The sequence below is a fragment of the Typopeltis vanoorti genome, chromosome 3 (genome assembly GCF_054136105.1).
Source record: "Typopeltis vanoorti isolate ZY-2024b chromosome 3, IOZ_Tvanoo_1.0, whole genome shotgun sequence".
NCBI lineage: Eukaryota > Metazoa > Arthropoda > Arachnida > Uropygi > Thelyphonidae > Typopeltis > Typopeltis vanoorti.
Window position 1 is genome coordinate 152,096,411 of NC_143551.1, and position 19,241 is coordinate 152,115,651.

Here is a 19,241-nt window from a genome sequence, read left to right on the forward strand (position 1 = left end):
GAGAAAGATTAGAGGCGTGAACAGATGGCATCAATGGCAATATCATATTAAAAACGAGGATATTAGGAAAGAACTTGACATTGTCAACATCCAGGAATGCATTAGCAGAGCTAATCTCAGGTGGTATGGTCACTTAAACAGAATGGGCGAAGAAAGATTAGCAAAGCAAGTGTTCTCTGCCAGGTTGGCAGGAAAACGACCGAGAGGAAGACCAAGATATAGGTGGATTGATATGGTACAAAGTGCGTTAGACGATAGAAATATAAGATCTGATAATGTTGGAGTCTTGACAAGTAATAGACTGATTTGGAGAAAAATTGTAGATAGGAAGTTAGTAATGTAATATTTTTTCATGTTGTACTATCATATCCTGTACACCCCTTGAGGGTACATGGCAGAAATTTGATGATGATGATAATTTAAAAATAATAAATACATTCTCTAAACACAAAAATATACATAAATATTATAAATTAAAGATATATCAGTTACATCAGCATATGGAAGGACACAAAATATACCATAAAAATAAAAAATTCATATATGGGACAATGAAATAAAAACAATAATTGAGAATAAAAAGCTGGCATTAAAAGATGGTTAAGTAGTAAAAAACAAGATGAAAGTGAATATATATATATATATATATATATATAATATGTAGAAAATTATATATACAAAATGCCAATAAAATATGAACACAGATATAAAAGAAACTGCAAATATAAATTGCAAAGCAGATTTAAAAGAATTCTTAGATTACTTTACAGATCTCCGACAGATGATACTAACATAAAAAAAATACATTAAAAACTTACAAATGCTTTAAATGATATGATAACAATGAAAGAATTAAAGGATAACCTAAATAAAATAAAAATGTAAGTCAGCAGGAAAGATGGGATAAACACCAAATTGTATAAATTTGCTGAAAAAAATTCATTAGAGATTATTGAAATGTTTAAATAAAATATACAGAAATGGACAAATACTAATAGAATGAAATATAAGTATATTAATACCTATAAGAATACCTACTAATTGTATGCTATAAAATATGCAACACAATACTTGAAAATATACAGTCAAAAAAATATTATTAGATTGTCAAAATGCCAGAAAAGAACACTCTACAATGGATACAGCTTTTTGTTTAAAACTACTTATAGAGAAAAGAAGAGAATTTAATTTAGAAACTCACCTTTTGTTTGCAGTTTATGAAAAAGGCATTTGACAAAGTAAAAAGACAAATATTGTTTGATAAATTACAAAGAATAAATATACCTAATATTTAACTACATGCAATATTAAATATATACAAAGATAATGAAATAAAAATAAATGGAAAAAAAAAAAACAATCTATAAACCAAGGAGTAAGATAGGGATAATCTCCTTTTGCTCAAAATAAAACTTTTTAATATTTATATTAATAAAACACTTTAAATAATCCAAATATAAAAATTTCCAGGAATAATAAAATAAATATGTGATTACTTGCAGATGATCAGATAATAATATCAGATAAGAAAGAATTTACAAAGAGCAATATATAATTTAAACATTATAGGAGAATAGTTTGGAATGAAAATATCCATAGCAGGGGCGAATGCTGGTCTTGAAATTCATGCTTGCTCTTGTTATCATTCACGGAATGAGAGGCATGATTGAAGTCTGATTAGCAGAATAATGAATTACTGACCTTAAAACTATGTACTGAATTACTGACTTTAAAACTATGTACAAGTAACCCTCGTACAACGTGGATGTTAGATTCCACAGAAATGCCGCGTTATATAAAACACGTTATGCGAGTCTGTCTCAGACCACATAGAAAAAGTAGGGTTATGTTCCTAAATCGTTTTTTTTTTTAAATTATATAAACAACAATGACATATCCAACAAAAAAAATATATTTTAATTTAATTCAGGTAAATCATGTAAGTTAAGAAAACATAAACTATGAAACAAATACATAGTATAAAAGTATAAAAATTACAAATTTTACTTAAACTTCATTGAAAATGATGCACAAATGTTTTAGGCAAAATAAAATGGTGCATATTTTAATCTTTCATAGCACGAGGATTTGAGGATGTTAATAAACACTGGTTTTGTCATGTAATCACCTGATGCATTATTACAAAACAGTAGAGTATTTCTATTTTTGGAAACTTTGAATCCAGGAGCTGATCTTTCATTTTTGAAATATAGGTGCATTTTTGCACTTTTTTCCAATATAACCCACATTCATCCGCATTGAACACCTGGTCTGCACTATAAATGCTTATAAACTTTGAGAGTTTTTTGTTTAATAAGATTTCCATCCATAGGAATTTTCTTTTGAGGTGCAATCTTCTATCAAAATCATTAGAGATTTCTCTATTAGAATATCGTGTACATGAGCAATGCGCTTTGCACTTATCGTTGACCCAGCAATAAACACTTTCTAGGATTTTATGTTCATTTTGTTTGATTGTTCGAATTCTTGATTCATTTAAATTCAAAGTCCCTGCAAAAAAACTCCTGGTTTTTCTCCATTTTTCAACCGATCCAAGATTTTGAATATTTTTCTTTGAGAGAAATTAATTTTGTTTTCAATGTTGGTTTTTCCCCTTTCATTGCAGTTTGTGGCCATTACTATAAAAATAATTTTTTACATAAAAAAGCAAGCATTACATACTGCATGTAACTTACCAGAAAATAAAGTGCTCAGCATGAGATGAACACACTTATGATTTTTAATGCACTTTCCTGGCAAAAACAAGGACAATTTTCAACAATAAACATTTTATACAGTAAACAATTGAGGTACATGCATGCTAAAGGGTATTTCTAATAATATAAATTCGCTACTTATAATTACATGCAGGATACAGGCAGACACAAATTTAATGAAGATAAAATTTGATTTTTAAGTTGCGCAGTGAAAAACATATGAAAATATAAAGGGTTACTACAATTTGTGGACTGTGTTTTTATTGAAACGGTGTTGTATAAGTATCGCATTCAACAAGGGTTGCTACAATTTTAGACCACGTTATATCGAAACCGCGTTGTGTAACTACCGCATTATATGAGGGTTACCTGTATTTAGAAATTTATGTACATTTAATCATACAAATACAACATTTATTTTACAAATGATATTATATCTTTTTCAATTTAGCTACTTGAATACAAATTCTACTACAGGTCTTCTTTATGAACTGGTCAATAACATTGTCATAAAAAGTTGGTTGTAACTTAATTTTCCCAAGCAACACGCACACTTGTAAAGGCTGGCTGAAGCTCACTGGCAAGAGCTACTTTGACTACGTATGGCCCGTGTTTAAGCAACAGGGTGAGATGACATGGAGGGAGCAGAAATGGCTATGCGCACGCATGAAATCACAGTGCTGGAGCGAAGACCTGGATGCTTCCACAACCGAGCAAGCCAAGGTAGCTTGACTAGCGTCAGCCTTCGATATACAATGGAAAGCTCAATTATTGCTGCGCAAGCTTAAAACATCTTCTGTCTACAAAAATAAAAGCCTAAGTGGAATGCTTATAAATGCATGCATTTCTAAGCATTCCATTTAGCTTTTTTTTTTATTACTTTTACTTTTTTTACTTTTAAAAAAATATTACTTTTTTCTCAATTAATGAGCTTGCGTAGCAAGCATAGAGAATTCACCACTGCTCCACAGATAAAACTAAACCAACAGCATTTAATGGACAAACTTCAGTTAGAAATAAAATAGTTATTAATAATAAAACAATAGAACAGATAAATACTTTATCTTAAACGTGAAATATGATACGAAGGGAAAAAAAGACAAAATTAAAAGCTTCAAAAGTTTTTCAGATCATAGTCCTGATAATAGGCTTGAGGTAGTATGAAAGAAGACGCAGAGAGGAAAGATAGTGTGCATGTTGCCTAGGTAGTGATGAGCTGAGCAAAAGAGCAGTAATATTGAATAACATAATAGCTAGAATGTGCCAGAAGAGAGGATTGGAATATGTGGATGCTTGGAGAGCATTTGAGGACAGAGAGGAATTGTATGTGAGAGAATGCTTGCATTTGAAGGAGGAAGGACATAGGCATCCGGAGAAATTGTTATTCTGAACGAGTCAGTGTGTCAATGAAGGGAAACTAGAATGCCCAAGGTGGATGGTAGCAGGGGTGGCCTCTTGTGGGAAAGGATACTTGGAAGTAGGGGAACAACATCAGGTAGCGCCTGAGCCCAGTGGAATCTAGAGGGGATAATGCTGGGTATAGAAATAGTGGCATTTTCATACTTTATACAAATACCAGGAGTATCCGAAATAAAGGAAAGGAATTGGAGGCGCTGATAGCATCGGCCTGGCCAAAGATTATTGGGATCACTGAGACGTGGTTGTCAGAAGAGGCTATAATAACAGGAATAGAAATAGCAGGGTAGAGCATTTTTCGGCAGGATAGGAAATGGAAGACTGGTGGTTGAGTACTGCTTACGATAAGTGATGACATGTCCTCTAAGAGCTCTAGGGCTTTGGAAGGCAGTGACACTAATGGTTTTGAAAGCATGTGGTGTGAGGTAGAGGTTGGCAAGACGGGACATTTAGTGGGGTGTTGCTACAAACCAAGGAGCAGAGAGGGTGGGGACTAGGAGATGTTTAGACAGTTGAGCATGGCAAGTGCAAGAAGAATGATTGTTATGGGAGATTTTAACTACAACAGTATAAATTGGAGAGAGGAAGATGCACGTAGCAAGAAGGGAACGGAATTTCTAGAATTCTTGAGGGACAAATATCTTAGACAACATGTAATAGAGAGAACAAGAGGTTCAAGAGTTTTGGATTTGGTGATAGCATCAGAAGAGTTGATAATAACTGAGATGACATCTCTCCCATCAGTTGGAGAGAGTGACCATGTGGTTTTGACTTGGACGATGAATAGACATGCAGGAGTATCAAAGAGACAGGAACATATGTGGAATTATAAGGCAGGTGATTATAATAGTCTTAGACATCAACTTGGGGAAGTTTCATGGAGGGAGGAATTGGAAGGCCAGGATATCATCAGTGCTTGGGAAATTGTGAAGGAATATTTGTTAGCAGCAATAGCAAGCCATATTCCACAAGTGAAGAAGAGGACACAATTTGGTGTAAAGTGGATGACATACAATATTAAACAGGAACTGCATGTGAAAAAGAGGCTATGGAAAAGATATAAGGAGACAGGTGAAGAGCAGATACATGAAGAATATAAGACGAGGGCCAGGAGAGTGACTAGTATGGTAAGGAAGGCAAAACTGGAATATGAGAAGAGATTGGCCCTAAGATCCAAAGAAAATCCTAGGGAATTTTTTAGCTATGTGGTCAGTAGGAGGAGAAATTATTGTGGAAGAATGACATTGTAGGATAAAAATGGGAATAGAGTGACTGATGCAGAGAATATAGTGGAATTGTTCAATGAACACTTTATTGGTGTATTTCATCCTGGAGGAGTAAATTTTAATACTAGAAGGATAGGGCAGGTTCGGGGTTTAGAGGGTGCAGGAGGAGAACGTGTTCCAAATACTGAGTATTCTGGATGTCAGTAAAGCTGTGGGATTGGATGGTATTATACCACGAGTTTTAAGAGAATGTGCTAAGGAACTGACAGCTCCTTTGACCTGGCTTTTCAATGAAAGTCTGGCTATGGGAAAGGTGCTCAGGGAATGGAAGGAAGGTAAGATAGTGCCATTGCATACGGGTGGTAGCAGACTGGAAGTGTCTAATTATAGGCCAGTTTGTGTGTCATCAGTAGTTGTTAAGATCTTGGAGAAATAAGTGAGGGACCGTATACAACATTGGGCAGATGAGGGTAACTTTATCTGTGAGAGTGAACATGGATTTATGAGGGGGGGGGGCGCTCTTGTTTTAGTAATATGCTAGCCTTTTATTATAAAGTTACAAGAGCAGTAGATGAGGGGAAAGGCGTACACTGCCATTTTCTTGGATTTAGTGAAGGCATTTGACAGGGTGCAACATGATAAGCTGATATTCAAGTTGCAGCACATGAGTTTGGATATCAGGTTGGTCAACTGGATTCAGGATTGGCTGTCCAATAGGTAACAGAGAGTTGTGTATGGTGGGGCAGTTTCAAGGAGGCAGAGGGTTACAAGTAGGGTTCCACAGGGCTCAGTACTGGGACCTATATTGTTTAACCTTTATATCAATGACATTGTCAGTGGATTGCAGGGGGATATTCAGTTGTTTGCAGATGATGTGAAGCTGGGAAGGGTTATTAGTAATAATGCAGATGTGGTAGTCCTGCAAGAGGATTTGAATAAGCTAGACAGGTGGGCAAATGAATGGGGATGGCAGTTTTAATGCACCAAAGTGTAAGATCTTGAGGTTTGGGACATATTGATGGGATGCTGCATACTCTATTGGAGGAGCTATGCTGAAGGAAGTAGCGGAGACAAGAGATCTGGGGTTGATGATTGATAGAAACCTGAAATTCAAGGGACATATTGCAAAGGTGGTGAAGGTAACACGGAGGATTGCTGCAATAATGAGAAGGACACTGACCTGCAGAGATAAAATGGTTATCATTCCGTTGTATAAGACTCTGATTAGACCATACTTAGACTATTGTTCTCAGATCTGGTTCCCAGGATTTGAAGGGGATAAATTAACTGTGGAAAGGATACAAAGGCGGATAACAAAGATGGTGTCGGACTGTACAATGTTAGTTATGAGGATCGGCTGGGGGATTGTGGACTGCAGAGTTTGGTGGATAGAAGAAGGAGGGGGTGATATGATTGAGACTTTTAAACTGTTGAGAAGTGGTTACAGGGTTGACACTGGGGAGTTCTTTCACTTGGTTGAACAACGGGAAGGAGTGATGGCAAGGGGCCATCCCTGGAAGTTACGAAAGGAAACTGTGAGCAAGAAGGTGAGGAGTGGTTTCTTTGCATGGAGGGTGGTGAACTGTTGAATGCATTGCCTGATAGAGTGGTGAGAGTGAGAACGGTCTTTTAAGGAGTGGTATGATAGACTTTGTGTTTCCTAGGAGGTACCTCCCACAATGAGTCTTGATAGACTTGTGTTTCCTAGGAAGGACCTCCCGCAATGAGTCTTTTGACTCCTTGGAGGCCTGAATAATAATAACAATAATAAATAGAATGCTCAATCCAAATATTGCACTAAAAAGAAACACGCTTGAAAATATACAATACTTTAGCAATATCTACATTATTATACTGCAGCGAAATTTGGGCAATAAATAAACAACATAAACAAAGAATAAAACAAGTGAAATGAGATTCATGAGAAGAACTGCAAAATACATATTATTAGATTAAAAAAAAAAAAAGGAACAAAGATATTTTAAAAGAACTAAAAATAATATCAACAGAAGAAAAACTAAACAAATACAAACAAAATTGGATAGAACATGTAAACCGAATGGCCAACACCTGATATCCTAAACAATTAATAAAATATAAATAAATTAGGAATAGAAGGTCAGATAGACCTGAGGATATTAGATTGATAATGATATTGATGATAATGATTGATAACTAAAAGACTTGAGCAGACTAATATGGTCAATATCCATATTTAGCATTATGATGATGATGGGTATGAAGTTGGTTAGCATGTAAGAAAACAAAATTTTGCACTGTTTTATTTCAAAAAAGTAAAAATTCAGCATCAAAGAACATTAGCTTTTACTGCCTTAATTCACACCACCATCTGATATATGCTTAACATATTTCATAATAGTATAAAATGAATTCATATTTTCAATAAATAGAAATTTATAGAATACCCCCAATTTACCCACTGTGAATAAAACATATTACCTGAGTTTTTGGAAATGAGACTACAATGGGATTCACTTGGCTCTTTCTCTCCAAATAAAACTTGCACTAGGTTAGCTGCTTTTCCATTATGATAGTTAAGCAACTTTTTTAATCCTCTACAGGACAAAAATAAAATTAAAAAAAAAAAGATATATATATATATATATATATATATATATATGAATGTACAGGGTGTTCGGGATAAATTTGACATATTTATAATTAATTATATTTTTCCGTAAGTTACATGTATTAACACACACTTCTCTTCATTTAAAAGTTTGGACCCTTCTTCATTCATATACAAGATGTCAGAAAGGATGGATAGCTGGAACCCACCTGAATCATGGAAGAGAATAACTTGTATCATGATGATTCGTGCCCGCCATCAAAATAAGGATATTACGACTGCTGCCCAATGCTCCCTGAATACAGTAAAAACAATCAGGCATGAACTAGAGACTTGCAATGGTGACTACGAGGATGTAGCAAGAAGAAAGATCCCTAGCAGACGATCTGATTGCGTTCGTACAGCAGAATTCCTCGCAAATCTGCAGGAACAGGTGTTGAAGAACCCTGGCATTGGAATTCGGGCTTTGTTCGTGGAGTTGCTAACTGTAGTCAAGCCCTGGATAACAAGGGTAGCCAATGGTAGGCCGTATGTATGGCAGCAGGATTCGGCCCCTTGCCACACCTCTGGGAAAAGTCAAAAATGGTTGTCTGAAAATTTCTACGACTTCACCAGTCCAAATGTTTGGCCTCCAAACTCCCCAGACCTTAACCCCATGGATTATTTTGTATGGGGCGCAGTTGAAAAAGACACCAATCGCACTTCCAGTAATACAAAAGCCCAGTTAATGGATAAAATTAAAACAGTTTTTGCGGCCCTTCCCAGGGAGACTGTAGCATCAGCTTGTTCGAGGTTCCGAAGCAGAATTGAAGCTGTGATCGATGCTAATGGTGGTTATTTTGAGTAAATCTTGTTGATAGTATTGTAATTAACTCTGCCTGTAATGTTTTTTTGTCAATTCATTAAATTTAATAGATACAAAGAAGATTTTCTTTTTCCTTACGAAACTGTCAAATTTATCCCGAACACCCTGTATGTATGTATTAATACATTTAACTCCTTTCAATAATAAATATTTTCACAGAAATATTCAGGGCATTTACACCAATGTAAAGTGTAATTCCACTTGCTTATTTCAGATATGCAAATATGCAAACCTGAGTACTCTACAATTCAGCAATGATATTACACTAATAGAGAACCAACCAGCTGAAACAGTTGGTTGGTTCTCTTCAGAGACCAAGCAAACAGCTGCCTGGCCAGTGACAGCTGCTAGGCCAGTGAAACCTTATCAAAATGGACTAACAGAAGGTGAATATATAAACGCTTGGGGCACCTATGTCTTGTAAGTAGTCCGCACTAAGGCAACTCATGATTTTAACAAAACTTTCATAGAAACTATGAAAGTTTTGTTAAAATAACTTGACCAGAGTGCCAGTGAGTGTATTCCCGTAAGCTCTCTGGTCAACTTATTTTAACGAAACTTTCACAGTTTCTACATTCAGCTTTGAAATAAAGCTGGATCTAATATCCACTTGACTTATATAATTTTGCATCACCGAACTGAAGTCTTTCGGCTCATTATTTTAATAAATACTATAATTTGATGCTTGAGTTCTATCACCTCCCTTGAAGTGGAACAATTTTGCCCTCCTTCCACTCCTTTGGAACTCGACCCAGTGCAAGACTCATATTAAAAAATATGTCAAGGCAGATGCCGACTCCATGGCACATTCCTTCAAAATACATGGTGATATATTATCAAGTCCCACAGCCTTATTAACATCAAGTTTGCTCAATTCCCCATACACCTCTTGCTCACTTACAGTTAGTCTCTCCTCCTCATCATCAACTGCTCTCTCAAACGCTCCATGAGGTCACATATACAAGAATGAAAGACCTTTATAAACTGCTCATTAAATATCTCCACTATGTCTTATGCAGCAGTTGTTCTTATACGATTTTCTCCAGTTAATGTCATCCTTCCATAATCTTTTTTTTTTTTTTTTTTTGCTGGCTACATATCAAAAGAACTCCTAAGATTCTTTTTGGCTTCATTAGCTAACTGCCGCTCATACTTCACTTTTGCTACCCTTACCAACCAAGTCACTCTCTTTGCCTGTACTGGAACTGTCATAGAATTGATTATCTTGTGTTGCCTCCATAATGCTTTTTTCCTCTGTATCGCATGTTTAACTCTTCATTCATCTATTTCACACCTACCTTATTTAACCTTCTGACCCTTGGATACATTTAGACATTGCTTTTACAAGACAATTCTTGATTATGAAAAAACAATTGATTCCATCAACTAATGCAATAATCAAAGCACTCCAGAATCAGGGAGTTCCTGGAGAATATATATACCTCCTCCAGGAAATACACCATGCTGCAACAGCACCAATCCAACTTCACACAAGTAGCAATAAAATATCAATTGAAAAAGGTGTCCAACAAGGGGAGACTCTATCACCCAAAATCTTTACAGCAGTCCTTCAAAAAATATTTAATAATATAAACTGGACAAACCTTGGTATAAAAATTAATAAAAGAAACTTAACACACCTAAGATATGCAGATGATATCAAATTTTTGCAAACACTCCAGAAGACCTTAATATAATGCTAGAAGACCTATATCATGAAAGCAGAAAAGTCAGTCTAAAAATAAACAGAGAAAAAACTAAAATCATGTTTAATCATTTTGTAACACCAAAAAAACATAATAATAGAAAACAATTTTTTGGAACGAGTCACTTCATATACATACTTAGATCTAAAATGTGGACTCCAAAAGGAAATAAATAGGAGAATTCAACTTGTCTGGAGTGCATTCAGAAAATTGAAAAGCATCTTTCAAAACAATGATGTCCAACTCTGTTTAAAAAGGAAGACATTTATCCAGTGTATACTTCCAGTCAATAAAGATCTACACAGATGGCTCCAAAAATCCAAATGGCAATTCTGGGAGTGGCATACTCATCTATGGCTCTCATAATATAGAACTAAAAACAATTAACAGTATTGGATGCAACTCATACCATGCAGAATTAATAGCCATTAACACAGCACTGCAATAGTGGGACAAACAAAAGCCGAAGGAGTTTATATTTTTCACAGATTCCTTAGCAGCTCTTCAAGCTATTAAGAAGTGCTACACTAGCCATCAAGAAGAAATACTTAGAGACATAGCAAAAAACATAAACAAACTCCATAAGGATTCCGAAATAATCTTCTAATGGATCCCATCCCATGTGGGATTAAAGGGAAACGAAACTGCAGATGAAGTAGCAAAAATGGCCATAACATCAAGTGATACCACAGATTTTGATCTTTTTAAAACCATCCAAAAAGAAAACATAAAAAGAACAATTCTTCAGGACATGACTCACCACTGGCACTTAGCAGAAAATCCAGGAGCTACCATCAACTCCAAGTTTAATCACTGTGCCACTATCATGATCACTCACCTCAAAACCGGCCACACAAGACCAATCAAGTTTAGCAATATCATAAAAGTCTTCCCCACCCACAAAATCTGTAACATCGAGGAAGCATCACCCATGCATTTGCTAAACTGTATAAATATTTCCAAATGTGAACTCTATAACAACCCAGAAAAGGGTCTGTATAAAATACATGAACTTGACCTCTATGATCTGGTGTAATAACACCATGGGATAATAAAAAATAAATAAATAAATAAAAAAAATACTTCCAGTCATCACATATGGTTGTGAAACTTGGTCTTTAACAAAAGCACTGGCAAATAAACTAGCAACAACTAAAAGAAAAATGGAGAGGTTGATGCTAGGCATCACATTAAAAGATAAGAAGCCAGACTCATATTACTGACATAATTCTTCACCATAAGCGACTAAAATGGAAATGGGTCAGATATCTATCCAGAAGAGAAGATGAGCAATGGACCACCATATTAATGAACTGGATACCAAAAGAAAGGAAACGAGGCCAAGGACATCCTAAAAGGAGGTGGAGTGATGAATTGTCAAATTTTGTTGGGGAAAATTGGTCAACCATTGCCAAGAACAGAGAAAGGTGGAAAGAACTGGAGGAGGCCTTCGTCGAGAAGTGGACAGAAAGTGGCTGAAAAGAAGAAGATCCTCAACTCCAGCTACCTTTCCACATTTCAGGCTCTGAATGACTTTTTGTTCTTCAAATACTGATATGAATTCCTGCTGAGTATTTGCTACCACCATTCTGTTACTGCTTGTTTCATTTAGCAATCTTTTGAAATATTTACTCTATGATATCTTTATCTTCAGTTTTCATGTTATCTTTATCATAGTTTAAAATCATTTAAAATAGTCTATTTTGATTATGCAAAAGTATTAATAATAACTATTAAAAAACCGTAAGGTTTAGAAAAGTGAGCTCAATAACTTTATACTAAAATTTACCTCTGGAGTCTTTTGTAAGTGACTTCATTAGCAAGCTTAACAAGACGATACTGCTGATCATTTTCAAGTCCTAAAGAATCAAAATTCTCCTTGAAGGCTACAACCACGGAATTCTGGTTGACACGATATACTACACCTGATGACAGAATCTCTCGTTTTCCATCTGTGTCAGTAATTCCAACACCTACAATATCTCCTTAAAAAATAAAAATAAATAAAATTATCCATTTTTCACTCTCTCTCTCTCTCTCACACACAACCTTAAAAAGTTTGGCTGAAATCAGCTTTTCAAAATACAGAAGTTTCATTTTATTACCTTCAGCAACCTGGATACCTTACTTGTGACCACAGAGGGTATTCTAGGGACCACTACATTATGTGTTGAACAGTACATCTGACACAACTGAGTAAACAGCATAATTTAATAATTTAATTAAATTTAATAATTATTTAATACACCTTATTTAATAATAAGGTTTATCACCTTATTATTAAAAACTCTGGATGAGAGATAGTTATGGAAAGTTTTCCCAAGTTTTGGTTAAAATGTACATTATACTTGACAAGAAGTTATGTTCTAGTTTTAATTCTATATACCAAGCATAAGCATAAATGTGAAATAACTTTATGACTAGTCTACAAGAGATATAGAATTAAAACAAGAATATAATAGCATACATTATAACCAACAAGGAAAAAAATTTCCTTAACTATTTTTCATCCTGAGTATTTAATAATAAGGCGATATACTTCTTTTCTACCTGTATATATAAAATGTATGACTTCTGCATTAATTCCTGCAGAATGAATTGAGGTGTGTGTAGAGTGATATAAGACATTTAGATTAGTAGTTGAAGGTACATGAAGGAAGGTGCTAGCAGCAGATGAGTCAAAGATGAATGCCTGCAGTGGAATGGTGCAAGTAGTATAGTGCTGTGTGGAGACTCGAGAGTGAAGGATGTGAAAATGGAGCAGGTATCAAAATGTCTGAGAGGAGAAACAATTCGAAGAGTGACTAAGGCAGTGGAGGAGAAAGGAAATGCAGAGGAGTTGACTGTGCTGACAGAAACAAACAATTTGCAAGGAAGTGTGAATAAGGTTGCACAGGATATTTGAGTTTTGCTAGAGATGGTCAAGCAGAAGAATGTTAGAGGGAGAATTGTGAACATGTTGCCACAGTATGACAGTAGAGAACTGATAAGAAGAGCAGTAATCATGAATGGCATGATAGCTAGAATGTAAAGGAAGAGAGAACTTGAGTTTGTGGCTGTATGGAATAAATTTGAAGGTATGAGAGGGCTGTTTGCTAAAGACAGTCTGCATTTGAGTGAGAGCAGCAGTGTGAAGCCAAATAGATGGTTGATGAGAGGAGAAGTATGTGCAGGCAGTCAGAGAAACAAAAATTAAATGGCAGGATTGTGAGTATAAGATACCAGAATTGGTGTGAGATAAAGAACAAAGGAAAACAAAATAGGTATGCATGGTTGGTCTTAGTGGAAGCAACAGAGTCAAAGGATTTGAATAATGAGATAAGGAATTGTGGGAAGGAAAGCTATTGTGCTTATACACCAGTGCAACAAGTATCAGGAATAACAGGACAGAGTTTGTAGCTTGATACAGCTAGTCAATTCACTATCATTGGTGTCAGTGAGAAGTGGTTAATGGAGGAGGAAATATGGGAATATAATGTGATGGGTATAGAATATTCCAAAAAACAGAAAAGATAAAAGAGGAGGTAAGGTACTGCTGATGAGTTCAGAATAGTTGTATCCCTTTGATGTGAAACTTGGAAAAAAATAGCAGTAATGATAATGGCTTTGAGGCCATATGGTGTAGAAATGAGGTAAGACTTAATTTTAGATATTTGATGGGATGTTGCTACAGGCCAGGGAATGCAGAAGGAGATGATTCTGAAATGTTCAGAAAGATGAGACTGGTGAGCAAAAAGAGTGATAATAATAATAATGGGTTACTTTAACTATGGAAGCATTGATTGGAAGCAGGAAATAACATGTGAGTAAGAAGATTGAATTCCCTTGAGCTACTTAAGAACAACTACCCTATGCAGCATGTAGCTGAAGCAATATGTGGGACTCAAGTGTTAGATTTACTAATATTGTCTCAGACAATGATAACAGAAGATGTCACTATGATGCTACTAATTGGAGCAAGAGCAACCATGTGTCTTTGACATGAAAATTGGCTAGGTACAAGCTTCATGGAATAAGAGAGAGAGAGAGATGTGTGGAATTACAGAGCAAGGGACTATGATAAATTACGGAAATAGATTGGTGATGTGCAGTGGTTTGATCAGTTGTAAGGGAGAGAAATCAAAAATATCTGGGACTTGGTATGGAATCAGTTACTTATAGCAAAGTTATCAGATTGCCATAAGTATGATGAATTATGGAATCATGCAAGAACTTCTAAGAAAGAGGATATTATGGAGCAGATATAAAAAACAGGGAACTCTCAGCAGCATGATGAATATAAGGTGCAGGCTAGGAAGATGATGAATGAAGCAAGGAAAGAAAAACTGGCATGTGAAAGGAGACTGGCTGAAACAGTAAAGCAAAATCCAATAGAATTCCTTAGTATATTGCTAGTAGAAGAAAGAAAGAATATGAATTATGTATTTAGTTTAATCCATTGTCCAAGTGTAAGCAAACAAAGTTTGCACCTAAAGTATCTTCAGGACTAGGGCAACTTGTGGCAAAGGTAGATTAAGTTGTGATCAATTTATATCCTTAGTATCTCATAATGCAAAGCATATCTCCTTGCGGACATGTATTATGCTATGCATTATAGGAAGGGTCACTACCCAGACCGGTTTTGATCTTTATTGAGGTCTCTTCAGTGGGAGCCAGAGGTGATACCAAGGTTGAAGCAATGCAGAACTCATATTTCCATATGCCAGTTGCCAAAAGGCGTCACACCTTATTATTAAATTACTCTGGATTAGAGAAAGATGTTGGAAGTTTTTTTTCACTTAGTTAGACTATAAATTATATATTTAGTTTAATCCTTTATGTCTGCGTGATTAGCCTAGTGGCTTTGCACCTTGCAACCATATGAATGAGGAAGGAGTGTCCTAGGTTCGATTCCCGTCAACGACGTGAGGAGTAGAAGGATCTTCCTCAGCCATAGCCAAGTTAGCCGGTCTTGGGTGTGGACAGCAGGGTTTTTCCCGCCAATTTATCTGGCGTTTTTCATCCCGCAAGCAGGCAAACCAGCTCCTTGAACGCACAGGGATACAGTCAGGAATACCTCAAGGCATGGGGGGGGGTGACCATTCTATCCTCGCATTTTGGTTATGAAATCCAAGCATACTTGGAGGATTGTGGGCCTTAAAGGCCTGTTAAAGCCAGTGAGATAGATCCTTTATCCAAGTGTAAGCAAACAAAGTTTGCACCTGAAGTATCTTCAGGACTAGGGCAACTCATGGCAACGGCGGATTAAGTTCTGATCACTTTCCTCAGTATCCCATAATGTAAAGCACATCATCTTGTGGACATGTATAGTGCTATGCATTATGGGAAGGGCCACTACCCAGAGCAGCTTCGACCTTTATTGAGGTGCTGTTTAAATAAAAACATCTCTAAAAATTAGGCGGTCCCCCAGACCACTCCCTACGAGTGACCAAAGGACCGCCCAACTCAGCATTGTTCCACTCAGTGACAGGTTCATCCCATCACCGAGAAAAACCTCTCGGTGTTGGCCTTACCCAGTGGCAGGCTCACTCCCACCACAAGACAGAGCCATAATCTCAGTGGAGGCCCCACTCAGAGACAGGCAAAAACCTACCCTAAGCAGAGCCTCTCATACCTCAAGAAACGGGACCACTTCTGTGAAAAAGCACATCAGTGGGAGCCAGACCCAGAGGTGGTGATAATAAGGTGGAAGTAATGCAGAAGTCATAGCAGCATATACCAGTTGCCAAAAGGTGTCAACACCTTATTATTAATTCTGGATTATTATTCTTATTATTCTCTGGATTAGAGATAGTTGATGAATGTTTTTTCACCTGGCTATGCTATCAATTATATATTTAGTTTAATCCTTTATCCAAGTGTAAGCAAACAAAGTTTGAGCCTGAACTACCAGTCTGGGTAGTTCAGGCCCTTCCCTTAATACATAGCATTATACATATCCCGAAGGAGATGTGCTTTGCATTATGGGATACTAAGAAAAGTGATCAGAACTTAGGCGAAGTTGCCCTACTCCTGAAGATACTTCAGGCGCAAACTTTGTTTGCTTACACTTGGATAAAGGATTAAACTAAATATATAATTTATAGTCTAACCAAATGGGAAAAAACTTCCAACATCTTTCTCTAATCCAGAGTAATTTAATAATAAGGTGTGACACCTTTTGGCAAATGGCATATGGAAATGAGTTCTGCATTGTTTCAACCTTGGTATCACCTCTGGGTCAGGCTCCCACTGAAGAGACCTCAACAAGGGTCGAAACTGGTTGGAAGCTTGGGTGATGAATGTCAATGCTGTAGCCCATGAAGTTTTAACTGAGGCTCAGCTGTTGCTGTCACTCAGGTCCTGGGTGTGTGGGGGGGGGTAATGAAAAGCAATGCTATTACCATTCATTTACAAGCCTGTGAAGTTAACTGAGGCACGGCTGTTGCTGTTACCCCTCGGATGAGATATCAGCAAATGAGGGGCTCTGCTCGGTGGTGGGATGAGCCTGCCACGGTGTAGAGCCAACCGGTTCTGAGAGTTCTTCTCAGTGGCAGGGTGAGCCTGTTACTGAGGGGAACAATGCTGAGTTTTTGTTGGAGTTTGACCTGTACTTGGACATTCAATAAAGGTCAAAATCGGTCTGGGTAGTGACCTTCCCATAATGCATAGCATTATACATGTCTGCAAGGAGGTGTGTTTTGCATTATGGGATACTAAGGAAAGTGATCAGAACTTAGTCCACCTTTGCCATGAGTTGCCCTAGTCCTGAAGATACTTCAGGAGCAAACTTTGTTTGCTTACACTTTGATAAAGGATTAAACTAAATATATAATTTATAGTCTAACCAAGTGGAAGAAAAAAAATAAAACTTCCAAAGGAAGAATATGGAAGACTGACTTTAGTTGCTAGAGATGGACCACAAGTCACATCTACAGAAGATATAATGGAAATGTTTGAAGAGTATTTCATTAATGTATTTCATGTGGGGAAGTAGGTTAAGAGCAGTTGAAAAGCAATAGAAAGGGGGACAGAAGACTGATAGTTTAATAATGGGAAATATTTAGAAGATTAAGTAACCTTGATGTTAACAAGGCTATAAGACTGGATAGAATATCACTATGTATATTACAGGAGTGTGCAAAAGAGTTGGCAGTGCCCTTGACTTGGTTATTTAACAAAAGTCTGGCAAAAGGAATTCCTAGAAAATGGAAAGAAGGAATAACAGTACCACTGAACAGGGGTGGTTCGTGCATAGGCACTGCAGAACTGCAGCACCCCCAATTTTTCTCGATATATAAATATATTTATTAATTTATTTATATTTGCTTGTAATATTGAATTTTATCATCAGCAATCTTATACAACTCTCTTATTTTGTATAAAAAATAATAAAAATCCATCTTGTAGCATTTAGGAGAGCGAAGGATGCTAGCAGCACTGTATTACCACAGTGTCATATTGCTATGCGCGCAAGCATATGCAATTCATAGTGAGATGTGAGCTATTAGCGTAATGCGACACTGTCCATCGTGCAGTTCCACTGTTGTTTATATGCAGTCTGTACCAGTAGCAGAGTGTTCATAGTGCTTATTGTGTTTATTCCATCTCTTTAAATATTTGGACATTACAATTAAAGGATTTAATTGTAATGTAAATCCTTTAATTTAAATGTAATGTAATGTAAATTGTAAATCCATTCCTTTAATTACAATTAAAGGAATGGATTTTATTTTTAAGTAATTATACTTGAATTATACTAAACTATAATTTTATTAATAATAAACAATATTTATTCATTAAACAAAACAAGAAAAATATATTTTATTTTTAAGTAATTTGAATCATACCAAACTGTATAATTTTATCGATAATAAACAATATTTTTTCATGTTTATTTTTTTTTTTAATTTTTACCATATTTTGATATTTTATTCAAATACGTATATACTGTACTCACAATGTGTATGTATATTTCGAAAGTTGCAGCACCCCCACAATTTAAAGCCATGAGCTGCCACTGCAACTGAATAAGGGAGAATCAAAGTACTTGTATATACCAGTGTGTATATTAAATGTAGGGGGTGCTTAAGGGTCAAAGCTGTATAACTGAGAGGAGACCTCCACATAGCCTTTAAAGGAATGTGGAGAACCGACCAGCGCTTCTGACCTAATCTCCAATACTCACCTTCTCGTGGTGCACCCTGTTGGATATCTACTTGGATACTGAATGAATGAGGATGGGTTTGCAATTTGAGATTTAGCCACCCAAATTGTATTCTTATTGGTTAAACCAAAATAAAAAATGATGGTACAACATGGCAAAATTTCATGCCACCTGGGGCATCACCCAGTTAAACAAGGCCCCTGTTGTTTTCGCCAGGTAACCAGAGCGAACAGCGAAAAGTCAGCTACTGGAACAAATCTGAAAGCACACCCCAACTCAACATCACCAGAGTTAAAGATCGGTACAATCAACATAAGAAGCCTGAATGGCAAAGAAATGGAGCTAGCTGAGGAATTAGATAAGTACCAGATTGACATAATAGGGGGTGACTGAAACAAAAAAGACAAAAACTGGTGAGATCTTTCTGAGCAATAAATACAAAACGTTATATTCAGACAATGACAATCAAGGAAAAGAAGGGGTAGCCATAGTATTCAACACTAAATACAAGACTAATCTTCTTGAATGGCAGGCAGTCTCAAGTTGAGTGATGTGGGCAAATATCAGAATGGGGA

General features: G+C 36.2%; 1 protein-coding gene across 7 annotated transcripts in view; it reads right to left on the bottom strand.

Moving 5' to 3' along the window:
* LOC150108661 (DNA-binding protein SMUBP-2-like) overlaps nt 1-19,241 on the bottom strand; it is a 240,629-nt gene that overhangs the window by 179,344 nt on the left and 42,044 nt on the right. For all 7 annotated transcript variants that reach the window (XM_090390909.1, XM_090390907.1, XM_090390911.1 and 4 more), the window contains 2 exons: nt 12,310-12,505; nt 7,820-7,935 (listed from right to left, as the gene is read on the bottom strand). In XM_090390909.1, the coding sequence (XP_090247035.1) occupies nt 7,820-7,935; nt 12,310-12,505 (312 nt within the window). The remainder of the gene's footprint in view (nt 1-7,819; nt 7,936-12,309; nt 12,506-19,241) is intronic.